Raw genomic sequence first — 26,978 nt, 5'->3', positions numbered from 1 at the left:
GGACTCTCTCCAGCAGTTCCCTGTCCTGCTGGAACTGAGGGGCCACAACTGGACACAATATTCCAGGTGTGGTCTCCCCAGGGCAGAGCAGAGGGGCAGGAGAGCCTCTCTGACCTACTGACCACCCCCTTCTAACCCACCCCAGGTACCATTGGCTTCCTGGCCACAGGGGCCCAGTGCTGGCTCATGGTCACCCTGCTGTCCCCAGGACCCCCAGGTCCCTTTCCCCTGCGCTGCTCTCTAATAGGTCATTCCCCAGGTTATACTGGAACCTGGGGTTGTTCCTGCCCAGATTCAAGACTCTACACTTGCCCTTGTTCTATTTCATTCAATTTTTCCCTGCCCAGCTCTCCAGCCTGTCCAGGTCTCTGATGGCAGCACAGCTTCCAGTGTCACCACTCCTCCCAGCTTGGTGTCACCAGCAGATTTGTTGATAGCGCACTCTATTCCCTCGATTCTGGCCTATGGTGTTTCAAAGCTGTACAGCTTCCACATATCAAAGGTTTTGAAAAAGCTGCTTTAAAAGCTATTTGGAATTGTCTTGAGTAACACAGCTCTTCTGTCCCCCTCTGCTTTGTTGTTGTGTGCCATTGCTACTGTGAAAATTCAGAAAACCCTCTCGTCTGTAGGGGTTTCACGGACCAGCTGCGCAAGATCTCCAAAGACGCGGGGATGCCCATCCAAGGCCAGCCCTGTTTCTGTAAATACGCCCAGGGTGCGGACAGCGTGGAGCCCATGTTTCGACACCTCAAGAACACCTATTCGGGGCTTCAGCTCATCATTGTCATCCTGCCGGGGAAGACGCCGGTGTACGGTAAGGGAATATTTCTATTTTACCTGTTTGGTCGAGTATTGTTCTGAGGCATTTGCAGCCCAGCATATGTTAGAAAGTTCTCAGGACTGTTCTTTAGACATTAGAAATCAATGTTTTGTGTCTGAAGATAAAAGTAATTGGAAGCAGGTGTGAGCGTGCAGATAAGTTTTAAGTTACTTTGCAGAATATGTACATGTAAATTATTGTGACTTAAGCTAAGATCAAAATATAGCAACAGTTTCAAATATTGTTATCCTAATATTTGCTTCTTAGCGGAGGTGAAGCGTGTGGGAGATACGCTGTTGGGAATGGCCACGCAGTGTGTCCAAGTCAAGAACGTCATTAAAACATCTCCACAGACCCTGTCAAACCTGTGCCTGAAGATTAATGTTAAACTGGGAGGAATCAACAACATCCTTGTACCTCATCAACGGTAAGAATCTTTGTGGAGACTGATCTGAGTTTGTGTTCTCCGCTGGAATCACGCCGCGGTGCAACGGCAGTGTGTTTTGGAATGACTGCTGTGGCGGTTTCCACGTTCACATCTTGTGCACAAAGATTTCTTTGTTCAGGCTTGGCCAGAGCAGCTGATAAGGCGGCTTCTCTGTGCAACAAAACCCCATCTTGAGCAATAACTTGCGCCAACTGTTCACCTACAAGTGTGACTTAGCACCTTTTTCTCTTTGAAGACCTTCTGTGTTCCAGCAGCCAGTGATCTTTTTGGGAGCCGATGTCACTCACCCTCCTGCTGGAGATGGAAAGAAGCCTTCTATAGCTGCTGTAAGTTCTATTAAATCAGCTTATTACTGTGCTTATTGTTTTAATATAAGCATCTTTTACTTAAACAATCCTCTTCCTGGCCTTTTTTTTTGCCTTTATTTAATTTGGTCTAACTTTGATCTTGAAGCCTTTACTCACACGATGTTCTCCTGAAGGTTGTAGGTAGTATGGATGCTCATCCAAGCCGGTACTGTGCCACGGTGAGAGTCCAGCGGCCGCGGCAGGAGATCATCCAAGACCTGGCCTCCATGGTGAGGGAGCTGCTCATCCAGTTCTACAAGTCAACGCGGTTCAAGCCCACGCGCATCATCTTCTATCGGGACGGGGTCTCCGAAGGACAGTTTCGGCAGGTTGGTTCGTTTCTGGGTTTCTTGAAGGATTGTGTTGTTGCATAACTACTCCACTTCTCATATTTGAATAAGCTTGGCTGCTTGAGGTGCTTGTGCCAAGATACCACATAAAACCCAGACTTTTTAAGAGATAATTTCTTGAGCGTGTGGGGTAAGAAAGGTTACAAGTTCTTTCCTCTCTGGGAAGGGAAGAGTTCATAGAAATAGATTATTTCCCAAGTTCTAAGTACTTCCTGAGATTACTAATAATGTGGCAAAGTTACGCTTGGTGTTAACTACAAGCTGATTATTAGGTGTTGTGTGTAAACTACAATGGAAGGTAAACCTAAACTGCTCTGTTCTTGCGCTTGTAGGTTCTGTATTACGAACTGCTAGCCATTAGAGAAGCCTGCATCAGTCTGGAGAAGGATTACCAGCCGGGAATAACCTATATTGTGGTACAGAAGCGACATCATACACGACTGTTCTGTGCCGACAGAACAGAAAGGGTAATCGTCGTAGCTTTACGTGGAAAGCCCAATGTCAGGTGCTTGTGCTGTTGGAGAAAATATTGGCAAAGGCTTCTCTGTCAATCTGTCTTTGCATTTGGGGAAGATATTGAATTAATAGGCACAAAATGCAGCCCCAAACTGAAAAACCATTGACCTTAAGTATGTTAAAAAGAAAGTCCCCATTGGGCTTCGTCATGTTGCACCCTGGAACTAGTCTGTGTCAGTGAATTATAGCTGATATTCACATGACTAACTAAAACCAAGTCTACAGCAATTGTAATAGGAGGAAATACAAAATTATGGAAACCTTAATTACAGTTGGGATGTATAAGCAGTTGTTAGCTGCACTTTTTAACAAACCCTTTTCTCTAGGTTGGACGAAGTGGCAATATTCCAGCTGGAACAACTGTAGATACAGACATTACACATCCATACGAGTTTGATTTTTACCTCTGTAGCCATGCTGGAATACAGGTATGATTGTTTCTTTGTAAGTAAATGTGACTTTAGAACATACTGTTTTTCTCCCTTTTGTGATGCTTGTGTTTATAGAGAGTTATTTAGTTGAGAAATGTCATTTAGCTCAATTTTATGAGTTATCACGTTGTTGTGTGACTAAAGCACTGATGGTGGAAGGCAGCGTATGTCTGTGGGAGCCTCAACACGAGTGACATGTGAAAATCTGATTCAGGGTGATGCCAAAGAGCAATGCAGCTCATGAGCCTGTGGGAAGGACGACATTGTGTGCGAGTACAGACGTGTTTTGTGCAGAACTCTACAGGTCACTTCTGAACCACTGGAACCGTCTCTAGTGTTCACACTTTGACTTGGGGAATTGAAAGAGTTAAACGCAGCAGTTGTTTCTCTAGGAAATGTGTCTCGGTGAGAAAGTTTTAATTGAAGGTAGTTAGGAGGTGGTGTGATCGTGGTTTAGTCACGTTGGGAGCAGGTTTTAAGTGTTGAGGGTTATCTAGAAAGCATGTGGGGGTTTTTCAAAGCAAGAATAATTAGAGTAACATAACCATGTCAATGGTAGACTTCTGATTTATCTTTAAACACAGGGCTGACTTAAGACTGAGTTTTCTTTGGCTGCATTTATGTAGGAGTTCAGAATAGGTAGTTTGGCCTTTCTGAACTTCATCTGGCTTGATTCTGTGGAAATCCAGCTAAGTGAATTGATGTTCCCTTCTTCTTAGGGTACCAGCCGTCCCTCACACTATCATGTTTTGTGGGATGATAACTGTTTTACTGCAGATGAACTCCAGCTGCTGACTTACCAGCTCTGCCACACATATGTGCGCTGTACACGATCGGTTTCTATACCCGCACCAGCGTATTATGCTCACCTGGTAGCATTCAGAGCACGATACCATCTCGTGGACAAAGAACATGACAGGTAAATGAAAATGCACACTGGAGTTTTTGTCCCCGTTAGTCTTTGCTCCATTGTCAGACATAAAGCCATCTGACTATAGATAATTACTGCTCGTTTTACAGTTAATTTTTGTTACCCCTGGGACTAGTCTTAAGATAATGATTCCTGACAGCTGCTGCTTAGTATCAGACAAGAGTGGGTTGGTGGATTCTACTGAATAACACTCAAATTAAAAGAATTAATCACAGAATCACAGAGTGTCAAGGATTGGAAGGGACCTCAAGAGATCATCCAGTCCCGTCCCCCTGCCGGAGCAGGAACACCCAACACCCAGATGAGGTTACACAGGAAGGTGTCCAGGCGGTGAGAGAGTCTAACTAGCAGAAGGTGACAACCTCTGCACCCTAGCGCACGAGTTACCTCGAGGTTGCTGGGTGAATAGAAAAGTGTGTTTTTCTCAGTATTCAGTTTGAACATATTCAAGCTTTTGATCGCAGTTAATACAGTTCACAACCCTGCTTGTGTTTTCTCCTCCCGCAGTGCTGAAGGAAGCCACGTTTCAGGCCAGAGCAACGGCAGAGACCCCCAGGCCCTGGCCAAGGCCGTACAAATTCACCAAGACACCTTACGCACGATGTACTTCGCTTAATTCTATAATCCGGGAGCATCCTCGCTGAAAGGAGGAACTGAGCAGTGAAGCCACACGCAGCGTATGTTTGGGGTTGGTTTGTGGGCTGTGCCTCCCGTCGTGCTGAAGGTGACACTGTGCAGGGGCGAGAGGCTTCACCCTTAAATTGACACGAGGAAGATTGTTTACTTCATCGAGGAACACAGCACTATTATGCAATATGAAACCAGCCAACTGCTTTTTCGGCGCGGTCTCCTGTAGGAAGCACCGCCGTCATTTTTTTTTTTAATTATTATTATTATTTTTTAATTATTTCTCATAGTTTAACCCTCTTATGCCTTTACCTCAAGTTGCTCGGCAGCACAACTATCTTTGCAAAAAAAAAATAATAATAATAAAACAACAAAAAAAATCTATGGTGTAATTAAAATAAAAGCAAACCACCTTTATAGGAACAATCAACAATGATTGTTTGGGGGACAGAAGTGTGCAAAAGAAAAATAAGAATGAAGTTGTTACCCCGCTGCATTGAGGGATCTTTTCTCGCAGTATTGCCATCAAGGTTTGAATGTGAACATATCCAAGTACATTTGACTGTACAGCGCTAGCTAGAAAACAAATGAGCAGGGGGGGAAGATATTTTGCACACTAATCTAATAATTTGAATATAATTTAGCCAACTGCTGCCTTTGTGTCTCTGTTCCCAGCTTTGGAGTTCTCAGCTCCACTAATTCCCCTTTCCAAAGCAAACCCAAGGCAGGAGTGAGCCCACCAGTTCCTGCTCCCCGGTGAATTTACTAAAGCTGCTGTTTGACCTAGTCCAAGAGTTTCAATTCTTTCCTATCTGGCAAGTCCGATATGTCGAAGCTTCGCGTGGGCTCAGACGTCCCACGTTTTCTGAGATTCCACATAGTAAAGACCAGAACTGAAACTTCAGAGCTAATGTCTTTTTGGAAAAAAAAAACAAAGAAAAATGCTAGTTTACTTGCTGCCTCTCACACCTTAATGTGATTTCATATGTATGTGTTTTTGAAGTTTAGCTTCCTTTTGTTTCTTTTATATTTATTAGAGTAATAATAATGCTTTAATTTAATTATTACAGAACATATGGTCAACATCAACTTTTATTTTTTAGAAATGTAACCGTGTTTATTTTTAAAAAGAAAACTGACAACTTGTTTTGCTATCTTTTAGTGCAATAAGCGTTCGAAAGGAAACTGTGTCCATTGAGCTGTACTCAAGCAGTGTTTGCACCACTAACTGTGGAAGAATGGACACCTCCATGACTTTAAAAGGACAAAGTTAAAAGCCTTAATTTTGAAAGGAAAGTTTTCTAGTCAGAAGGAATCTTGAATTTTCCTTTTTTAAATCAAAAAAAATAGCAAAAACGCGTCTAGAATCCTGCGAGCTTTCTTGTCACTGCAGTATTTTGATTTAACAAAGGAACTGGCCATATTTTGGGCTTTGAAACGTGGAGAATATTTGAATTAAATGAAAGGGTTTTTTATTAAGATCTAAGTTTTTATGTGCTTAGTTAAATCTATTTGACATCAGTGAAATGTCTGGAATTGATAAAAGTTTTTAGGCTTTTTTCCTCTTTGATAACGACTTTCCTTTTAAAATTAAGTTATTGGTAACTTCATTTCACTTTGCAAATCAAGAGGGCTGGGATAGTTCTAACATGTTAAATCACTGAAATGTGAAACAAATTGACGGGGACTCTTTCATTCCACTTTAAAGGTAAAACAATATTTAAGATGTCAGAGATGAGCATTTACTCAACGAGGGGACTGGGGAGTTTTGCACTTTGTAAACTCGTGAACTGCATTTTTTTGACTGTTTTTATTTGCACTGGTTCATAGTTATATACTGCAGCTGGTTTGTACGGGCATTGCTGTTATCCCAGCCCTCCGCACCTCCTCCTGCTCTCACATGAAAACCAGCCCGGTGGAAGTAGCTTCTCTCGAGAAATCCGCTCTTCGCCAATACACTGTATTCTGAGCCTCGAATCTGAGCCCGTTTTGCTTCAACAAGCACGAATCCCCCCCCCAGTTTTTCCGCCAGAAAACAAAGTACTGTATTTTCATGCGTTTATATGTGAACTGTAGGTAGTGCTGATCACAACGCTGTCTCCAAGAGTGTTTTCTGGCTGTTGTCTCCCCGTCTCCGGGATGATAATATGAACAGGCTGACTTTGCAGAGCAACCGTTGCACTGGACGTGGCGGTGACGGGGCCAGCGGGGGTGACCTGGGCGTCCCCGCGTTGTCCCCAACCTGGCCCTTCTCTCTTGATCTGTGACCTGCCCGTTTTCTCTTAGAGTCACTCTCCCTGGTAGTTCCGTTTATAAATGTTCAAGTCAGGCTTTTTGCATAAAATTAATTTTTAAAAAATTATCTATTTTAAATCATTTTACAAAGACCCCTTGTGGATTTCTGGCATTTAGGTGAGAATTCCTTTCTAAAACGAGTCTTTCCGCACTCCTTTCCAAAACACCGTCTGCTTCTCATCCTGCCCACGCTCACTATGATCTGAGAAGCTTTTTTGCTCGCTACTTTCACCAAAAAAAATAAAGCAGCTTCATTGGGAAAGTGATTTAAATTACCTGGTTTTCATGTGAAGAGTATTTGGAAGTTTTAATCTCTTTTCTTGGTTTTGCAAATATCTACGTAAAGTGCCGATACTTATTTGTATTACGATATCAAGTTACTGGCGTTGTGAGGGCCACGCATTTATGATGCTGTAGCTGCTATATTTATTTAAATGGAGATGGACAATTACTGCACTAAGGAACGAGGAGATAAGCAAGGAATCAAGGTTAGTTAGATATCTTGTTTTGTTTCAAAAGAGAATTAATGGTGTGAAATATCAAGTGTAACAAAGGGTGCTGTCATTTTAACTGAGATTAAATAGCCAGATATTCTTCCTTTGTTTAAAAACATATATATTTTGATGTTTGCAGTTGGGGGGTGGGGAGGGGGTCGGGATAAATGGTACCTCATCTGTGGTGGCAGTTTCCAGTATATTTTCAGAGTATATGGATTTCTTTTATTTTTGTACCTGCTCTCCTTTAAAAAGAAAAGAAAATAATCTCAAATTTTATGTGCTGTTTGGGGAAATATCGAGTGGTGTCCCAGGTCCCCCATCTGTATATAGTCCAAAGAGGAGCGTGGGCAAAGGCTGACGGTTCTGTTTGCTTTGCAGATGCGCCGGCCTCGTTTTTTATGCCTGTCTAGACCAACGGTTCCCGTCTCCTAAGACCCTGTTTGCACCGAGACCTCACTTGGCCGTAACAAGTGCCACTAGTTGTCCCCATGGCGGGGAAGGCGCCGCCGCTTCTACCCCGGCAGAAACCACTGGTAGATCCAGGTGTGGAGAAAAGGCGAGTGTTTGGTAGATGAGGCATTAGACTTGATGTCAGCTACCGGAGTGACTGACTCCGCTTGCACAGAAGTGGCTTTTAGGAGTAAAATGGGTTTCTGGAAGTTGTCAGTCAAATTATTTCAAGAGGTGATTGGTCCTAAACTATTTTCACTTCTTCACCTACAAGTTTTTGTCCTATAAAATGCTCAGTGTGAGATACTAGATAGTCATCTTCTGTTGAAATTCCAGCTATGAATACTGGTTTTCTACTAGTCTGGAAATCCACTCTGGTTAGGGAATGTTATGGTTGGACTCGATGATCCCGAGAGTCTCTTCCAACTGAAGTGATTCAATGAAACTCCAAGCTCAGCCAACACTTAAAAGCTTTGAGGCCTTTTTTTTAATGCTTTCTTCATATCTTGTCCTCTTTTGGTATTTTCCCTATTTTGTGAAAATGACTCGAAGCACTTTTGTAACCAAGGAATGAAGCGCTCAGATGATGTACGCTACCAATTCAGTTTGCAGAGGCTGAATTGGATCCATAGGGATGTCAAAGGGAAAGATTCCCGTCCATCTTTCCTACCCAAAGACGGTCCTTCAGATCAGCGTGGGCTATTAGGATATCGTTTTGTTTTCGGCACGTGTTTAAATAGAACTTCACTCACCCAATCCACTAACAGCGGTTAGAGCTTGAGCCGATGGACGCGTTCTGCTAGTAGAAGACTTTGTACTTCCCGTAGCTGAGGTGCGAACGAGGTGGGTACGGGATCCTTCATTTTACCTCCTCAGCAGAGTCTCAACAGTCCTGATCTCTAGAACACTAAACCAAAACCAAGTTGTTGTCCCCGAATAGGCAAAGGTGCGTTTGGAGGGGCAGGACCTGCACGGGAGGAAGATACTGAAGCGCCCGTTTTCCAGCCCATGTGCCCTGGCTGAGGTACCCTCACCTAACACGGGTCATTAGCGGAGGGTCCTGTTAAAACAAAGCAGTTCCACTGTTTAAACCTTGCAGTGATTATTATCTTATTTATTTTTAAGCAAGACAGTCCTCAGAAAGTGCCTTTTTAGAAGACGGTGCTGTAGATTTTTATTTTCCAGTTGTGCGTGGCTGAAAATTTAAGATAAATTATTGCAAATGCCAAGTGTTTGACAGTATCTTTCAGGTACTTTCAAGCACCAGCTTCTCTGAGTCAGGACCAAGAATAACCAGGAGGGTGTTTCCATGTGGAGGGAGAGGCACTGAGGAGCGATCGCCAAATTCGGCTGGTAGGGTCAGCTCGGGGCGAGTCGATGCGATTTAGCTCTTCACATCGAGCGGGACTCCAGGGACAATGTTAGTGCTGCAAGGGATCGCATCGCTAGCGCAGGACGTTGTCTCAGCAACGTAGCAAGACGAAGGTGGGAAAGCTAAAGCCCTCTGAAGGCTTAGGAGGTGAGAGGAGTCCTGCTGCGAGCAGAGCTCGTGCGGCTCGTGATGCACGTGGATCCCTGGGATTGCGGATTCCCAGCGGGGAGGTGGGATCCGTGCAGGGCTGTGGGTCCAGGGTGAGCTTGGCGATGTTCCTCCGGTCGGGAAAAGCTGTCGACTATTAAACACTGCACCTCAGTAACCTTGTAATGCTGCATAAAGTAATAATAATAGCAAAGTTCTGCTTTGATTACACTGTAATGTGCTCGCACATGCCTGCAAAAAACACACACTTTCATTTTTGTAACGGTCTTAATAGCAGTTATCGGAGTTTTTCTTTTACAATCAGCCATGTCCGCAGGTGTGTTTGTGTGTATTTATTGGTAATCTGTGTTCAGCTCATAGGTCTGTGTCTTTGGTCTCTATGTTGCTTTTAACACTTATTTTTAGGCAGGAAAAGTTTCTTAATGTTTTGTTGTTCTTCTCCTCCAAAGTCAGCTTAACAAATCACGTTTGAGAGGAGACTGGATAGAACAGCTTGGCAGACAGACTACTTCAATTGGTACCTTGAGCTTAAAATGAGTTTGTGTTCATTTTATTACTGTTCGTACACTATTGGGCATTGAAGATGTAGAATAACTTGATGTCAGGATGCTTTTGAATATCAGGAGCTTAAGCGCAAAACTCCCACTTTAATTGCGAGTGGTCTCTTTGCAGGAATATTTGTGTGTCCAGCCTTTTCCTAGGAGCGAGCAGAGCTTTTTGGCATCTGTTAATCTGGACACAATCAATGAAACACGAGGGTGCAGGGTCCCAGAGTGGGCGCTGACCCCTGGTCAGAGCTGCCATCAGCTCTTGGTTGAAAGGGACGCTGTCAGATTAATGCGCAATACGGCAATTAATTCACAATATGGCAATTAATGCACAATATGGCAGTGAACGCGCTACGCGACCCCCGAGACTGAACTGAGTATCTTTTTGCTGTGTAGGTTTCTTCTGATTCAAGTTAGAGAAACGAACTGATGTTTCATGTAGCTTGTTACCAACTTTTTTGTCTTATTACAGCGCCGGGTGCCACTTTGTTGGTATTTAAGCTCATAATGATGTTAAGTTATTTTATATTCCCAGTTTCTTAGTGTTCTTAGGCTAGGATTTAAAAGCTTTTATTTCAGTCTAAATTCTGAGCCAAAACTATGTCTTCTATCCCTTTTACTATAGGGTATTTTTTATCTTTTAGACTAAAAAGGGCCCAAAATCTTGCACCATCAGCTTGTTTGCAGCAATACTCTCATCTCTTCCCTATCACCCAGTTTATTTTCTATCTACGTTTAGCTAATACTGAGCTTTAGAAGGAAGCCGCTGCCTCCTCTTTCTAAGTTGCACCTGCCGGTGCTGGTTTCTGTTGGGCACAGATCTCTCATTTGAAGTCTTGCCTTGGTGATGATGAACCGTAGCACACAGGGGTTTAATTCCAGTGGAAATGTTCTGTATGTTCCTGTTGGATTCATTGGAGGGTGCGTGAAAACAAACAAAAACCCCAAACCACGTAGTGCACGTGGGCTGTTTTAATTCATCCTCCTTCCTGGCAAAGTGTGAGACTAAGGATTTGTTTTAATTGCCGTGCTGGGATTAATCCTAGAACTGAACTGACTCAGCCATACGTTTTATGAAGAGAAGTGGTGGTCACTGTGCTATTTAGAAAGCTCTAAAACATGCAAGGTGGAAACTTGTCTTTCTTTTGAAAAAGCTGAATATACTGAAAAAATCTCATGCTGCTAGAGCCTTGTGAACCCACATCCTTGCGTCCACGGTTTATCCCACACGACTACTTCAAAAGCTAATAAATGAGGGGAAAAGCGTTTTCCTGTATTTGAGTGCCTGTTCACCTCCTGCAAGGCCCGTGCTGAGAGCAGGTGGCGGTGCCTGTAGCTCCTGTATCATCAAACCAAACCCTGCGCTTTGTATCTGAACCTCGCGGCGACCTGACTCGCTCCAAACCAGATACACGTTCCAGTAGATCGGTGCTATTCGAAATAACGGAGCCAAGGGGGTTTGTGAGCAATATGTGACCCCTCCATAAACCACAGATGGCCGGACACGTTTCTGGCTGCGGTTCTCACGCCGTTCCCGCTGCGGCGTCCCAGGACGCGGAGCTGACGTTGCTGCGGCGCCGCGGTCGCTCGGCTCTGGCTCAGCTCTCACCTACCTCCCGCTCCCTTGGCAGGATCGCTCTCCCTCGGCTCCCTGCACAGGATTTACCGGCTTTGAGGACGCTGTGGGAGGTGAACGGGCTCTGGGCGTGAGGGGGGTGGAAGCAGCTGCCTGTGGAAATATAGGAGCAGCTTAGGTGTCCTCGGGTGGTTTGTGTCAGACTTGAACTCGTGGAGAGCAAGCATGTGCCTTTTTCTGATCAGGAACAGGAGCTGGAAGAACTTGTGTCCGTGTTGGTTGTACCATCAGTGTTATTCTTGAGCTGCTTGTAGAGCTCCAAGTCCTTGGTCAGAACGGAGTTGGTTTTGTGTTGAGTTACTTAAAGTGAGCCCCGAATTATTTGTGAATTAGAGCTACTCAGAGGGGAGAAGCTTTTAAAATAAGTGCTTTCTGGAGAGTAAATGTCGTTAAATAAATATACTTCCTGGTAGACTTGCAGTTTTTCTCAACAAAATTGAACCTTGGTATGTTTCTCTAAGGAGAATCATTAATTCTGCCTTTATCTGAATGTTGCCTGTCCAGTAACACCTTCGCTCTGCACACCCCATTGCTCCCCCAGGTTGGTGGCTGTAGGGACACAAGGGATGTTGTTGGGGAGCAGCGCAGAGCTCTGGGTCAGTAGGAACGTGGAGGTTGAGGATTAAACATCGCACGTAATTCTTCAAGAAACAGTTCGCCAGCAGCTGAGAGCTGGGATGTCTGTGGAAAATATTGTGTGGTCTCTTGGGTTTGGGAAGAGTTTGTAAAGTGGTACAAGGGAAGGAAAGATCCCCTGTGACAGCGAGGTGGAGACTGTGCTGCGCAAAATGGGGCACCTGGGTCCTTAGATGTTAGTTTGGGCTTAAAGCTGCTGAAAAGGTGGGTTCTTAGAGAGAAATGGAAGAGCTTTTCCAATAGGTTCTATTTGATGCAGTTTTGAGATACTGATGAGTTTCCTACCCAAGAACTCGGGTACCAACGCTGGCTCTGACGTGGGTTCCCTCGCTCGCCTTGGGTGAACGATTCTGCCTCGTTCTTCACCCTATCTAGGAAACGTCTGATGATTCGCCTCACCTTACGAGAGCGCTCTGGGGTGTTCTGAGGGTGAACCATGTTGTGGAAGTGCTAAATTCTTGATACAAACCTTCTTGCAAGTTTGCATCCTCAGTGAACATGGTTCTGTTCGGGGTCGGTCTCTGCCGTGAGCCTGTGCCCCTGCGAGGCCGTTGCCATCGGTCCCGGGATGTTCACCTGTTGCTTTCTTTTAAGATAATCCATTTGTTGCAGAACAGACTGTCAGAGGGCAAGTTTATTTAATTTAAAGGTTGGTTTTTTTTTTCCTATTGCTGAGAATTTTAGAGCTCTTTCAAACGTATTTGGCAGTTGGAGAATGAATAGCTACTGTAATACTACCTAGCAGTGCAGAAAAACATAACTACGTGTTGAGTTCAGGGCTATGCTAGCCCATAAATCATAGCTCCGCAACCCATTTAAGTACAGGTGTTCAAAAATTAGCTATTGAAATAGTTTATTAATAAACTTTAACGATGCTTACACTTGCAAATCTCTTAAATGTATTCAAAACCAGTTTCTTTGGTAGAAACCCATGTCTTGCCGATTAGTGTTGACTCGGACGTCATAGCAAAGCAATACCCACTGGAGCAATGCGCAGTTTAAAGAACCTTTGGGAGCGTTTGAAGGTTGTGTTGTGCCAGCAAAGGGGAAAATCGAGCAGAGCTCTTTACCTGGAGAGGAAAACTGAATGCCCAGAAACCTCAGTGAGAGGAAAACTGCTGGAGACCAAGTTTGACTGGTGAAGAGCGGCTTCTCCTGGGTACTCGGGTTTGTGCGCCACTTTCCTCCTGCGGCTACACTTCTGACTTTTCTTTGGACTTGAATTCTATTCTTCATCAAAACGTTCTCATTTCTGCTTTTCTCAGTGTTGAATCTAGCTGAGAGACAACTTATTGTTACGTTTTCCTGTAGAAAAACCTAGAAAGCTGCGTTTTTGTGTCTGGTTTGCAGGCGGTTTTGCAAAGCCGGGCTCAGCACAGCAATAGGTTGGCAGAAGGAGGTTTTGGTCTGAAATGCTGATATTTTACAGACTCATTGTCCAGCCCCTCCTGCCATGGCCAGTTCATGGGCTGGGGGACACACGCGGGGCTCGCAGGGCACAGACCCCCTGTTACGGTCTTAATTCTTCCCCAGGTTGGTGAATAAATAGTGTCATTGCTTGTCGTGGGGATAAACTGGGTGGTTTGCGTGGCTTGGAGGCGTCTGATCATAGATAACAACAGTGTCTATCAGCAGGTATTACTTTAAAGCTTTCGTGGTAATTGGTAGCATTCGGTTATGAGCCAACGTGGGTATTAAAGTATCTTCAGGAGCAGGTGGCTCAGGTGGCACCACGTGTGCCATAAACATTGCTGGCGAGCAAGCTGGATTGGTTTGGGAAACTCCTGGAAGCTATGTTGTGCTTATAAATCTTGCATAAATGTTTAAATTTTAAAAGAAGTGCTGTTTGAGTTTCCTTTTCAGAATAAAATCCTAATAAAGGGGTCCGGTGGATTGAGATTCCCTTCTGCATATGCGTCTCGGTTTTTCTCGTACGCTGGTACCTGCTCCCCTCGTTTCGGTGTTACCGTTGTTTCAGCAGGAACTGGAACGTGTCCCACCACGAGGGTCCTGGGCGTTCTCAGAGCAAAAGGGAATTGTTTCAGTAATTAAGTAGACTCGAGACGTTGCACAAACATATTGTAGACGGATGGCGAACGAACTAGTAAAAGCCTTTATTTTTACTTAACCATCTTGACCATGTGTGCCTATTTGTATCGCGGATGTGGGCTGCAACCGTGTGGGGTGGGAGGGAGACCGCGTGTCGGTGTGTTTGGAGATGTACTCGCGAAGCAGAAGCCTCTTCTCCCTTTCCAGAGAAATTGTTCTTGCCAAAATTTTCTACCTGTTGCAAGAGTTGCTTTCTTTCCAGCACAGTAAAATGTCAACCTCTTTCACTGTTCCTTCCCTCTCGTAGGCATCTGTAACCTCTGTACGACTGTGTATAGTACACACAACAGTCACCAGATCTCTGCTGGCTTTAGATACCATCAAGTTGGGTGTATTGTAAACCAACCGTATTCATTTGAAAAATAAAATTTTTTTTTTGAAATGCAGATGTGATCGTTTTAATTTTTCTTTTTTATACTTTGTATCATTTTAATTTAGTCCCAAAGCCGCGTGTGTCTGCAGGAGGGGCCGGAGCTGGAGGTGTTGATGAGAAAGCCCCAGCACTCGAGGGTCACTGGTTATTTTGTTGGGTTATTTAATAATAATAACAACGGGGTTTGGTGTTGCTTTGCGGTGCAGCTGTCACGAATAACCACAGTGAAAGACATCAGCTGTGTTGTGGGCTCTGCCCGCACCGGGGCCTCGAACCGTTGTCTTACAACGGCCCGCACTGGGGCCTCGAACCGCCGCCTGGCAACGGCCCCGCGTGTGCCTGGTAACGGCACTGGCGACCGGCCCGGCGGCGGCGTGGCCGGGCTGAGGGACCGGGACCCGACCGGGGCCTGACGGTGAGGGGAGTGGGGCCTGGCGGCGTGGGGGGGGAGCGGGAGCAGGGCCGGCCCGAGGAGCGGGCCAGGTTGAGGATGGGCCCTGGGGCCAAAGGCTGAGCCCCTTCCCCTCCGCTTTGCAGCCCCTTCCCCTCCTCTTTGCAGCCCCTTCCCCTCCACTTTGTAGTCCCTTCTCTGTTCCCCTCTGCTTTGCAGCCCCTTCCCCTCTGCTTTGCAGCCCCTTCCCCTCCGCTTTGCAGCCCCTTCCCTGTTCCTCTGTGCCCTGCAGTCCCTTCCCTGTCCCCCTCTGCCCTGCAGCCCCATCCCCGCTGCCCTGCAGCCCCTTGTCCGTTCTCTCCTCGCTCCACCTGACCGGGGATTTTGGGACCCGCAGTCTCCTCAGGAGCTGCTCTGACCCCGGTGAGCAGTCTCTGTGATTGCTGCTGGTTTTGCTGGCTAACAAGGGAGGCGACTGAGAACAGGACTGTTCCTGCAAAGCCTTTGAGACCCCTGGGGCTGCAACCCTGGGCTGAGCTGTAACAAAAGCAGAATCGGTAATGTAATCAGCCATTTTGCCCCAGCTCAATAAACGCCATGTGGGAGGTGGTGCTGTGAGCGGATCCTGGTCTCTGCAAACAGCACCGTTCCCCAGGGACAGACCGATGCCAGGTCAGAGCTTGCTGCTGCTTTTCTCTCAAAGAGTTTGTGGACGCATCTCCCGTTTCTGGTGTATTTCCATGAATAAACACTAAAATCTTCCGCTCCCTTGCAGTCACCCGTTCAGCGAGATGGCCACGCTGAGCGTGAAGCCGGGACAGCGGTTCACCTTGCCGGACTGGCACACCAACGCTGACTTTCTCTCCGCTGATGCTGAGCGCCAGCGTTCGACTTCCCACCAGGTCCGGCAGGAAGGCCGAGCTCTCCGCAACGAAACCAACAACCAGGTGGGGCTCCTGGCAGCTTGGTGGCTCCCAGGACATCAAACAAGAGGGTGAGGAGTATGGGAGGGCGTCTAGATCTGGGTGTCTGCATGAGGGAATAGGAGAAGGTTTTACCTCTACAGACCCTGCTAAATATGTACATTTATTTCCTCTAAACCCGTGTGTGTGCTGTCAGGTAATCCCTGCATCTCTTTCAACTTGTATTATTTTCCATGCTCTCCATTTGTGCAGGTGGCTGTTAGACCAAATGGCAACGTGCTGTGCGCAGTCAATCCTGAAAGCAGGAAAAGGCTTCAGGTTCACAACTGCAATTTGGAAAAAGAATAATGGCGTTTCTCCTCTAATTCCAGGCAAAATGGGATGAGCACGACAACCGAACCCGCCTGGCTGAACGTATCAGCAGCGTGAACAGATGGAAGGAGACTCTGGACAAATGCCTCACAGACATAGATGCGGAAATCGAGGCCTTAGCCAAAGTATGTTGGGAAGGCAGATGGCTGGAAATCAACTTCCACTCTCAACATGGGATGTTAAATAATTGAGGCTTGTCTTCTGCAATGGACAAGCCCATCTGGAGTGTAAGGGGGGGACGAGTGGTGGAACGACTTCCTCGGAAAGCAGCTACTGTGTTCCTGGCTGAGCCAAGCAGTGGGATGGAGCTGTGCATTGCATGCTCGTGTTTGGGGTTTGGGTTGTGCTTGGTTGGGGTTTTCTAAAGCTTTGAATGACCATGAGAAATACATTAATGCCATCATTCAAAAATATTTGATTTTAAGTAGAGAATAGTATCACAGTATGTTTGGGATTGGAAGGGACCTCAAAAGATCATCTAGTCCAATCCCCCTGCTGGAGCAGGAACGCCCAGGTGAGGAACATGTCCAGGCGGGTTGGAATGTCTGCAGGGAAGGAGACTCCACAACCCCCTGGGCAGCCTGTTCCAGGGGGGAATCTCTCTGCCTTTTTTAGTTCTAAACCCAGAGGCTGCTGCTCTCTCACGATTTTCATTCCAGACTTGCTAAAAGGCTTCGGAACTGCCAGAACAGGCAGTGTGAGGCCCTCTTAGCAATGGCATCAGTGGGTTCCCCTTCCATCGCTGAAGGAGACCCCCGCACCACCCTGGCTTGCTCCTGCAGGTGAAGGAAGCAGCAGAACGCGCCCTCCAAGCGAAGAACTTGTCCTTGGACGTCGCCATTGAGTGCCTGACGCTCCGCGAGAGCCGCCGCGCCATCGACGTGGTGCGGGACCACGTGGAGGAGGAGCTGCACAAGGAGGTGAAGCTGATAGAGAAAGCCAAGAGAGAGCTGCAGGAGAGAGTGGACGAAGCCTTCGAACAGCTGTGGTGAGGCGGACGGCCGAGGGGGCGATGGAAGCTTTGGGAATCGGGAATCTGCCCACCCGCTGACCCCAGCCCCGCGTCCCGCAGCCTCTTGCAGGAAGCTCGCCAGCAGCTCAGCTTCGACCACCGCTGCAAGATGGAAGCGCTGGAAATAGATCGCGTGTGCTTGTCCCTCAGTGTGGACTCTCCCAACATCTCCTACAAGGTCAACCCAACACGTGTCCCAGACGGGTAAGGAAACAGCCTGCCCTTGTGCAGCCAAACCTGTGCTGGTGCTTGAAAGCACCCCGGGATGCTTTTTCCTTACGTGCTGTATCCTGGCTTGATGGGAGTTGGCTGCTGGGATTTGTGGTGGCTCTTGAATTGTAAAGCCACAGACTTTGGGAGGTATCTAAACAGTCAGCACAAAGACAGAGGAGCTGGCTGCCTGGCCTCCCTCGTGCTTGGCTGGAGGTGACTCTGTCAGTAGCGCGGTATCAGCCTTTGGCACAGCTCGGGGGGAGCTGCTGCACATTTCCCCCCGTTTGGCATTTCACAGCGTGGTTTGGATGTGTCCCTGTGCTGAGCAGGCGCTGGGCCTGGTGCAGGAGCCATGGGGCGGCAGCTCCAGCTGGTGCAGTGAGCTCAGGCAGGATGTGACCTCCAGAATTCCTGAACCGCACAAAGCCGTGTCCTGCAGCAGGTGGTTTATTTTGAGCTGTCTTGCAAACACGCCACTTATTTTCATAACTGCTAATTTGTTCACAGAACAACTGGACTTGATGGCTGGGAACAGAACAGCCAAGGCAACAAGGAGAATGCTGAGGCAGAAATGAAAGCCTCGACTAAGCTCCGAGAAGAAACTGCGCTCACCATTGCGCAGGTAAATCCCTCCTTTGGCTGCAAATCGGTGGTGGGGAAGTTCTGATCCAGCGTGGGAGAAGGGGCTGGCACGTGCTGTGGCTGGGGAAGGGAGTTTTGGAACAGCCAGAATTGAGTCACGGGCCTCTTGAGAGCAGCTGCTGTTGTGTTTTGAACGAGGGGCTGGATTGCGCTGCGGAGTTGCAGCAGTCTCAGCAACCTGGAAGGCATGAACCTGTCTGTCGTTCCCTGCCATGCACGTAGCGGCAGCCAGAACCCAGCTGGGTTTGCTCATAGGCTTGTCCCAGCCTTGCAGGAGGTTGTCCCAGCCTTGCAGGAGGTTGTCCCCTGTGATGGTCGCGTTGGCAGCTGCTGGGAGGGAGACTCATTCCAGGTGTGTGTAACTGGAGCCTGTTCCCTCCCCAGACAAACAACGCGCTGGAGGCTCAGCGTGTAGCGACAGAGTTTGCCTTCCGCAAGAGGATTAGAGACCTGGAAAGAGCCTATGATGAGCTGAAATGGCAGGAGCAGAACGTAAATGTCACTTCTTTGGTTTTCGACCACAACCTCGGATGGGAATTAAATCCAAAGGGCTGGTTCTTATGTGGAAGGCTGCTTGACCTGAGCGTGGTTTCTGTGGCACATGTATGATCCCTGCAACATCCAACCTCCTTCTGGCATCGCAGTTGCTGTTGTGGCATTTCCCACAGCAGTGCCAGCTTTTGGCCTTTTTATTTCACCCCTGGTCTCAACTGCTGTGACCACAAAACATCAGCAGTCCATCTGAAAAGCCCGATTCACGAGCAGCGGGGTTCAGTACTCAGAAACCCACCAGCCCTGGTTTAAAATCCACTCCCAGCCCAGCGAAAGCGCGGGACGCGCGGGGCTGTGTTCCCCCCGTGCCTCCGGCTGTCCCTCCTCATCCATCTCTGTCCTTAGACCTTGGAGGAGATTGCTGAGATGGAGGAGGACATCCGGCGCTTGGAAGAAGATCTTCGAAGGAAAATGCAGGATCTGAAGGTGGCGCACACCCGCCTGGAGACCCGCACGTATCGGCCCAGCATGGAGCTCTGTCGCGATCAGGTACCGACCTCGCCTGCTGTTCCCTGCCAGGATGGGGCCTCCTGTGGGTCTGAAAAACGGGGCTGCACTTCAGAGACCATTCCAGAGGGGCTGGGCGATGGATCCTACAGTCACATAGCAAAGCAAGGAAAGAAACGGCATAGCCGGGCTAGAAGGGGAAGGAGAAAACCGCGGCCTTTGTAAAGCAGCACCTGAGCCCTTTTAACCGCTGCGTCTCTGCCCTCCCCACCTCGCAGGTCCAGTACGGGCTGACAGACGAGGTCCATCAGCTGGAAGCAACGATCCGTGCGCTCAAAGAGAAGCTGGCAGAGGCACAGTAAGTCTCCAGTGCTCTATGTGCAGCTCTGGGCCTGGCGTGCTTCCAGAAGCTGCCTTTTGGAGCTCACGTCCGCTCAGATCGGGAGTGGAGAGGGTTTTTGGGCTCGGTGGGGAGCAGGGTGCGGGCAAGGGGTGAGATGAGAGCTCTGGGTGCTGGGAGGGCGAGCGGCGTTCCCTGCTGGACTCTGACCTCAGCACTGTGGAAAAAGGGTGAAAAGTAAAGGAAATAGCAAAGAGCTGGCGTGGGCTCCCAGGGCAGACGTCGCTGCGCTCAGGAGCAGCGCCTGGGCGCGTTATTGGCAGCCCAAACAACCGAGAAACACCCCGTGCGTTTGTTCCTCGTGCAAACGCTGCACAGCTATTTCTGCTGCCAGAAAGCGGGAAGTTGGGTGTTTCCTGTCCAACGTGGGAAGCGAATGCGGCGCTTGAACCCAACTCCTTGCTTCTCGTTGCCAGGGATGCCCTGAGCGCTCTTTACAGACAACTTCACCGCATCCAGACCGATATGGGCTACAAAGCCAACTCCCTGGTGCTGGACAACAAGTGCATGGACAGCCGGAGGAAACTCGTCGTCCCCGCCGAGAAATTTGTGCCGGAGGTCGACACTTTCAACCGGACCACGAACCGCCCGCTGTCCCCGCTGAAGAACGGGCAGCTGGAGTTGGCTTAGCGCACCGGGAGCGTTGTGCAACGAGTCACGCCGAGGGGAAAGCCACCAGTGATTCAGTTCCGCAGCGAGGAGCGCCGACATCTGTGTTGTGTTAGGATAATGTAATTCTCCTCCCTCCTCCTGGTTTGTTATATAACTGTCTGTCCCCCTGTATGATGTTTATTGCCTCTTGCACTCCAAGGAGCATTATAAACAATAAAAGAGTCTGTCCCCAAGAGCGGTTGTCATCCGACGAGCGTTGGAAGCGTTTTGTGGTGATTGAATCCATCTGGGGTCCTTTAGCGTTTTTAAATCCTTTAGAAGCGGAAGGCTGCGCTCCGAAAAGGGGCCGTGCAATGGTGGCAGCAGGCCAGATCTGCTCCGTGGGTGCACCGACTCAAATCTGCTCGCTTTAATGATTAAAGCAAAGTTTGGGCTGGGATTTCCCCTCGCCTGCTAGCCCCGCGGAGCTGACACAGCTACAAAAAGCGAGAGCTGGAGTCCATTCTGGCTCTTGTGGCCACAGGCTTGTTAAAATTCAATTGCAGCGTTTGCATTCTGCCGTGGATTTATTGTTTCTATTCCAGGCGCGCTCTGGATTATTGCACGTGCAATAGGACCCGAACGTGGCCAGCTCTGCTTCCCCGAGGCGGGAAAATGATGCTCAGTAACCGCCCCAGTGGAAAGCAGCCTGCATTTGCCTCCTGGCTCTTCGATTACATTTTTATCGTGAGAAATCGAAGAGGAAAAAAAAAAGCCAAAAAGCAACTTTCCCTTCCTGTAAGTAGGAAAATAAAGCAACAGGCTCTGAGCAGCTTTCTGCTGCCCCGCCGCTGTCCGCCGGGCCGCCAGGGGGCGGTGTGTGGCGGTGCCGGCGCTGCCGGGGACAGCGCCCCCTGGCGGCCCGGCGGAGTGCGGCGGCTCGGGGACAAGATGGCGGCGGCCGCGGGTTCGGGTGCGGGCTCCGGTGCGGGGCGGGCAGCGGCGCGGGCTCGGCCGGGCCCCGCCCGTTTCAGGGGCTGTCTGGCCGGAGCGTTGTTGGGTGACTGTCTGGGCGCCGTGTTCGAAGGCAGGAGCGTCGTGAAGCTGCCCGATCTGCTGAGCTTCCTCCGGGGCCTGGAACCGGCGGCCGGGCCGGCTGAGGAGGGAGAAGCGGCCGGCAGCGCCCGCAGAGGTGGGGGAAGTTTAGTGAGCGGGACGGGGGTCTGGCCCGCAGCACATCCCGTTCCCTGCACTCACCGCCTCCCAAACCCCTCCAGATTCGGCCCCAACGCCCCCAGGATCGGGCTTTGGGGTGCGTGTCCCCCCCGTCCCTGCTCCCCCAGGCCTGGGTTTCCCGCGCCCTGCCCCTCACCCCGGCCGGGGCACCTCCCCGGGGACACCCGGGCTGCTCCCAGCCCCGCTGTGCCGTGTCCCCTTCGCTGCAGGTTTGTCACCCCAGCTCTGGCTCCCCAGGACTGTTCCTGTTTCCTTAAGCACGTGTGGAAGGACGTGGGTCACTATGCTCGAGCACGGGGGTGCCAGCGAGGAACAGACGTACCAAAAATAGATAAGGACTAGAGTAAAAGAAGCACAAGGATGGTTATTTAACTCATAGCGAGCAGTGATGCATTCGTATTGGGGTTCTGAGCTGTGCAGTGAGCCCTGTACACCCTCCCACTAGGATCTTAAAGGCACTTGATTTTTGTTGTGGTCTTGCCTAGAAATGCAACTGCCTTCTGTTCTCTGCTTGTTGAGAAGGAGGCTCGTCTCTTGCTTGTCCACATGTGCCTCTGGATATCAAACATTTTGGCATGGCTTGTGTTAATCTTGAAATGTTTTCTGTCCCGTTCTTGCTGTGGGTGCATCTCTTGCTCTGCGCTTTCTTTCTCAGATGAGCGTGGCCAGTGATGAGCTCGAAGTGCCGGGGAACTTCTGGTCGTGTTGTAGCTCCAGACATACAGGTCATGAGGCCTCAGGGAGCAGGGAAGCACTGATAGTGGAGGAGGAGGGTTTGTCCCTGGATGGTCACGTTATGTTTTGACCTTCTGTTGTAGAAACGCTGTCGTACACGGACGACACGGCCATGAGCAGGTCGGTGGTGCAGTCCCTGCTGGCCAAGCGGGAGTTCGATGAAGTTGATATGGCCAAGAGGTAAGGACGGCAACCAGGGCGTTGATCTTTGCTAGTGAAGGCAAAACTGTATTAAGATTAAGCATTCGTTGTTATGTCTTGTGAAAAGGAACAGGGGCTAAGGCAGAGTCATTGTTTAATTATGGAGGAAAATAAATCGTAACAGCACTGGCTAATCCTGTAGTTTGTTGTGTGCCTTGTGCTGTCCAGGAACACGCAGCAGCATTAGCTCTGGTGTGGGTGCAGGGTCTGCTCTAAAGCGAAGCGGGGTGGGACATGCTCTATTGCAGCTGTGTACATATATCCTCCTTTGAGGAAGCCAGTGCTTAGACATTTCAGAAGCCTTTCCTTTCATGTTTATTTGTTGCTATTTGTGTTTGTATCTCCCTTAATTTGGTTAGTGAACTTTAGTGAGGTCAGCTTCAGTTTGTTTATGATCCATTTCCCCTTGGAATCCACAGCCCTGGTAGCATTTGGTTCCACTTAAGGGAGAACGTTTTTTTTGTTTAGAAAACTCTTCCATTGAACTTGAACAAAAGACTTTCTTTGTGGTTGCGACCCACAGAAATGTTTCCAGTTTGCTTCTATTTCCAGGCGAAGTTCAGAGGGAAGTGAGTGGGGTGAGAAAGGTGGTGTTTATCCACCCTTTCCTCTCTCCACACCAATTTTTAGGAGTTGGGTTCTTTCCCTACAGAACTGAATCACTAGAACCCTGCCTGTCACTGGGTTTACCCATGTGTTACTGACTCACTTTCTCCAGTTGCTTTATACAACCTCTACAAATGGTAGTAACAGACCAAATATCCCCCAGATTTGTTCTCACCCGTGTAACTGCTGCTCTTGCCCACACCAGGTTTGCTGAGGAATACAAGAAGGAGCCCAACAGGGGCTACGGGATGGCTGTCGTCAACGTCTTCAAGAAGCTCCTGAGCCCCAAGTGCAACGATGTGTTTGAACCAGCAAGGGCCCAGTTTAACGGGAAAGGCTCCTACGGTAACGGCGGTGCCATGAGGGTGGCAGGCGTCTCACTGGCCTATTCTGACGTGCAGGATGTTAAGAAGGTACCGTCCTCGGCTCCTCTGGGCACCGTGGATCCGGGAGTCCCTGCTGTCGGGCCAGTCTCGCCCCGAGCTCTCTGGCAGGTTTCCTAACGCTGTGTTTTCATTGCCAGTTTGCAAAGCTGAGCGCTGAGTTAACCCACGCCAACTCCCTGGGCTACAACGGGGCCGTCCTGCAGGCGCTGGCCGTGCACCTGGCCCTGCAGGGAGGGCTCAGCAAGGAAACCTTCCTGGAGCAGCTCATCGGCCACATGGAAGATGTAGAGGCAGATGATAAGTCTCTTACTGATGCCCGAGCGTAAGTAGGTGGGAGGAGCACTAATTCTGCCATGTACAAATTATTTGGGCTCTTTGCATTATCTCTTCTTCATTTTACTCTCGTTTCTAGGCTGGGATTTGAGGATTTACCATTTTCAAGGCGTCTGAAGAAAATAAAGGAATTTCTGGAGCTCAGCAGTGTTCCCAAAGCAGATGTATTGTTTGAACTGGGTAGGTATCTTTCTTACTACCAGTATTAGGAAAGAACTGGATGCAGGACTAACTCAGCAAGCCCGGTTCATGTGTCCTCCCCCAGATTGCCACTTTGGCCCCTGCTGCCTGTCAGGCACAGAATGTTCTGGAAAGGCTGTGCTCACCAGTCAGCAATTCTCTGAGTACTGACACAGTGACTCGCTCTCTGTATGGATGGGGAAAATAATGTCTAAGAAAAATGATCATGCATAACATTGCTTAATATTCTGAGATCTGTTGTCTTAATGGCTGCCAGATCTGCGTGTTGGGTGGGCACGGGTAGGTGGGCATTGCCAGACTGTACTGGGGTAGCTGGGAGTCAGTCTCCAGGGTGCGAGGAGTACAGGAGAGATTCCCCTTCTGAGATGCAGATGTTTGCACCCAGTTAAGGGGAAAAAGGTGCTTCTGCAGGAGGGCAGAACTGAGCATCCTGCGGCGCTGAAGCTGGTGGTTCTGTTACAGGCAATGGCATTGCTGCTCTGCGCTCTGTCCCTACTGCCATCTACTCCTTCCTGCGCTGTATGGACGCTGACCCAGACATTCCTGAGCACTACAACAACCTGCAGAGGACCATCATCTACTGCATCTCTCTGGGTGGAGACACAGACACCATCGCTACCATGGCGGGAGCCATCGCAGGGGCTTATTATGGGGAGGAACAGGTACCCGAAAGTTGGGAGCAGAGCTGCGAAGCATTTCAAGAGACGCAGAAGCTGGCGAATAGCTTGTATGAACTCTACTGCCAGCGGCTCTGAGCTCCGAGGGAGCGTTTGCTGAAGGCGAGGCGGGCGGTCACCTCTGACGGGAAATGCTGGTGGATCCGCGCCCTCGGCGCTGCGGGTTGAGGCTGGGAGCACGAGGCGGTTTGGAGGACAGGGAACATCCCTTTGGTTCGGGTTCAGCAAGAAGTGACTCCATGTGAGACTGTGGACAGTGGGTGCGTCTCCTCTGAAGTGTGCAGGAGTGTCAAGTTTTTCATAAGATGCTGCTTCTTGCTTTGTCCACTGTTGTGCCATTTGGTCGTTGCAGTTGCTCGGTGCATGTCTGAATCCACTGACTTTTTTGCTGTTTTCCTCCACTCCCGTGTGCCCTGGCCTTTGTTTTGGTTGTCAGCGACCTGTCCTGCGGTGGTTTGAGAGGCTCCGCACCCATGTGAGGACACCAGGTCACCCTCTGCTGACGGGAGCCACTGGAGAGGCCCCTGGCACCATCCTGATCTGCTGCATTTTGTGTTCCCTTATGTACCTGTGTTCACAGTGCTGCAGCTACTCCTTTGGTCCTAATCTGAGCATCCTGCGAGTTTAATCCTGTCCTGTGTACATCCAGAGCACCGAGTGAGATTGTTGTTTGAATCTGTGGGTGGATGTAGTGGTGAAACTGGGTGTTACACAAGGATTGAATTCTCAGTTCTGCGGCACTCAGTGACAAAAATCACTGCAGCGGGATCAGGAGTTCCTTCTCATGGTTTTAAAACTCTGTACTTGGTAAGAATGATCTGAAAATAAAGGGAAAGGTGGGTTAATTGGGGAAGAATTTATCAGGGTTTAAAAGAATTGGTGCATTTGAAGCTGGTACTGGTGGACAGGAATATTCCAGCAAAGTCGTGTTGTTCCAGAAGCTCAAGTTCAAAACCTTTGCCCAATGGAGCTGGTCAAAAAGGGAGCAGCGGCTTGGGTATGGCGCGTCTGAAAAGGGTTAAAAGCTTTGTAATAATTGAAAACAGAAAGAGGCAAGCTGTCATCATGTGGAATTGTTTATACATTTGAATGTGACAATGTAGTTGTCTATAATCTCTCAGATTTCCTGGGACACTGGGACGTGACCGTTCTGCTCAGAGCTCACTCCCTGTTGGAAAGTCTGCCTGCGATGGCTTGGTCCAGGTTTTCCTGGAGTGCCAGGCTTCTGTGTGATGCTTTAATGGGTTTTCCTTGTACAAATGGATTCTTGTCCTGAGAACATGTGGAATTTTGGTCTATCTTATATTTATCTATTGTACTGCGGATCCAAGATGTAAAATGTCAGGTTTTTCACATTATTCTGCCAAAGGTGTGAACAAATTGACTGAATTATTTAAAAGATATTTTCCTTTTAAAGCAGCTTCATAATTTTAAAAAGTTTGGAAATCATGAAGAGCAGAAGAGCTCCTATTTAAAAAAAAAATAGCTCATTTTCGGCCAGAATTTAAATGTGTACTGAAACGTTTAGCTCTGATGTCCTTGGAAAGAAATAAAATCACTTAGTTATCTTTGCTAATTAGCCGCTGCTCGTGTCTTTTCATTCAAGCTGTGTACTAAAGAAGCTGTATGAAAACCTCTGGGCTGTTTCTCCCCATGCTTCACTTCAAGACTCGACCTGAAACTAACAGCTTCTCCAGATCTTTCTCTAGAAAGCAGAGGATGCTGATTGGAGGTGTCTTGCGTGTAGCCGAGACTCGTGCGTCGTTTGGGGTGAGTTTTAGCGCTGGAAATGTGCTGCGAATCTCCGGTGGCCGCTCTTGCCCGTGAGCAGCGCAGGGCGGCTGCAGTTTGGACGATAGAAGCTCAGGAGTGGTTCTCGTTACCGCAGGCGAGTTGGCAGCAGCAGGCGCGTGTGTGGCAGGAACGCCGCTGGTGTCACGAGGAGCAGGCGCAGAGGGAGCTCGGTCGTGCCCTGCAAACGCAGCAGGAGAATCGCCCGCTCTTCACCATCAGCTCTGCAAGGAGCTGCCTGTGTGGCTGCTTGCAACACTCCCATCTCCTCTTCAGGTGAGAAAACTCATTTTTCCCTCTTAATTCATTTTACTCTCAGCCTCTAAAGGGAATGTGCTGGCGGGTGATTCGCGGTTGCCGTGTGCGGCTTTTGCCGCTCGGGATGGGAGGTTGGCTGCAGGCGAGGTGTAACATAGCAAAGAAACTGCGATGGAAAAAACACCGAAGGGAAAGGGAATCCCCACCACTTGGACTTAAATTCCTCAAATTATTAATTGCCACTGTGGAAAGGTCTGGATGTCGTCTTTTTTTACAAACGAACTTCTGGAGACAGGGATCTTTTCTGTAGTCACAAGAAGCACGCGATGCCTTCTTGCATAAGCATATTAATTAGCAAGCAAACCTGCTGGAAACGAGCTTGGATGTGAGAAGGGAACAAAGAGTTTTGCTGGCAAGGTGGAGCAAGCCCGTTAATAGCAGGACAAAGGCACAGCTG

The 26,978-nt window shown here is 48.7% G+C and overlaps 3 protein-coding genes across 5 annotated transcripts in view; all 3 read left to right on the top strand.

The window, feature by feature from the left end:
* AGO3 (argonaute RISC catalytic component 3) overlaps positions 1-14,567 on the top strand; it is a 31,621-nt gene extending 17,054 nt beyond the window's left edge. Inside the window, exons 12-19 of the mRNA XM_065041482.1 lie at positions 630-814; positions 1,088-1,247; positions 1,504-1,594; positions 1,750-1,944; positions 2,298-2,432; positions 2,808-2,909; positions 3,632-3,831; positions 4,351-14,567. Of these exons, the coding sequence (XP_064897554.1) occupies positions 630-814; positions 1,088-1,247; positions 1,504-1,594; positions 1,750-1,944; positions 2,298-2,432; positions 2,808-2,909; positions 3,632-3,831; positions 4,351-4,459 (1,177 nt within the window). The 3' untranslated portion in view covers positions 4,460-14,567. The remainder of the gene's footprint in view (positions 1-629; positions 815-1,087; positions 1,248-1,503; positions 1,595-1,749; positions 1,945-2,297; positions 2,433-2,807; positions 2,910-3,631; positions 3,832-4,350) is intronic.
* Positions 14,568-14,708: 141 nt separating this feature from the next.
* TEKT2 (tektin 2) lies at positions 14,709-20,353 on the top strand. 2 transcript variants are annotated; one of them, XM_065041496.1, is made up of 10 exons: positions 14,709-14,969; positions 15,721-15,892; positions 16,240-16,365; positions 17,023-17,228; positions 17,313-17,456; positions 17,973-18,087; positions 18,492-18,599; positions 19,005-19,148; positions 19,385-19,464; positions 19,923-20,353. In XM_065041496.1, exons 2-10 carry the CDS (start codon positions 15,737-15,739, stop codon positions 20,134-20,136), a joined length of 1,293 nt encoding a protein of 430 aa, XP_064897568.1. In that variant the 5' UTR covers positions 14,709-14,969; positions 15,721-15,736; the 3' UTR covers positions 20,137-20,353. The 2 variants fall into 2 exon arrangements, with proteins under 2 accessions (XP_064897568.1, XP_064897569.1); XM_065041497.1 differs by lacking the exon at positions 14,709-14,969 and adding an exon at positions 15,247-15,617.
* A 654-nt stretch (positions 20,354-21,007) lies between these two features.
* Positions 21,008-26,048, top strand: ADPRS (ADP-ribosylserine hydrolase). Of its 2 annotated transcripts, XM_065041490.1 has the most exons (7): positions 21,008-21,289; positions 21,989-22,058; positions 22,152-22,248; positions 23,081-23,288; positions 23,399-23,583; positions 23,674-23,774; positions 24,258-26,048. In XM_065041490.1, the coding sequence occupies exons 2-7, from the start codon at positions 21,989-21,991 to the stop codon at positions 24,548-24,550; spliced, it is 954 nt and encodes a 317-aa protein (XP_064897562.1). In that variant the 5' UTR covers positions 21,008-21,289; the 3' UTR covers positions 24,551-26,048. The 2 variants fall into 2 exon arrangements, with proteins under 2 accessions (XP_064897562.1, XP_064897560.1); XM_065041488.1 differs by lacking the exon at positions 21,989-22,058.
* Positions 26,049-26,978: the final 930 nt, after the last annotated feature.

The sequence above is a fragment of the Columba livia genome, chromosome 26 (assembly GCF_036013475.1).
Source record: "Columba livia isolate bColLiv1 breed racing homer chromosome 26, bColLiv1.pat.W.v2, whole genome shotgun sequence".
In the NCBI taxonomy this organism is placed as follows: domain Eukaryota; kingdom Metazoa; phylum Chordata; class Aves; order Columbiformes; family Columbidae; genus Columba; species Columba livia.
Note: the sequence above shows the minus strand (reverse complement) of the source record. Positions and strands in the feature narration are given on the sequence as shown.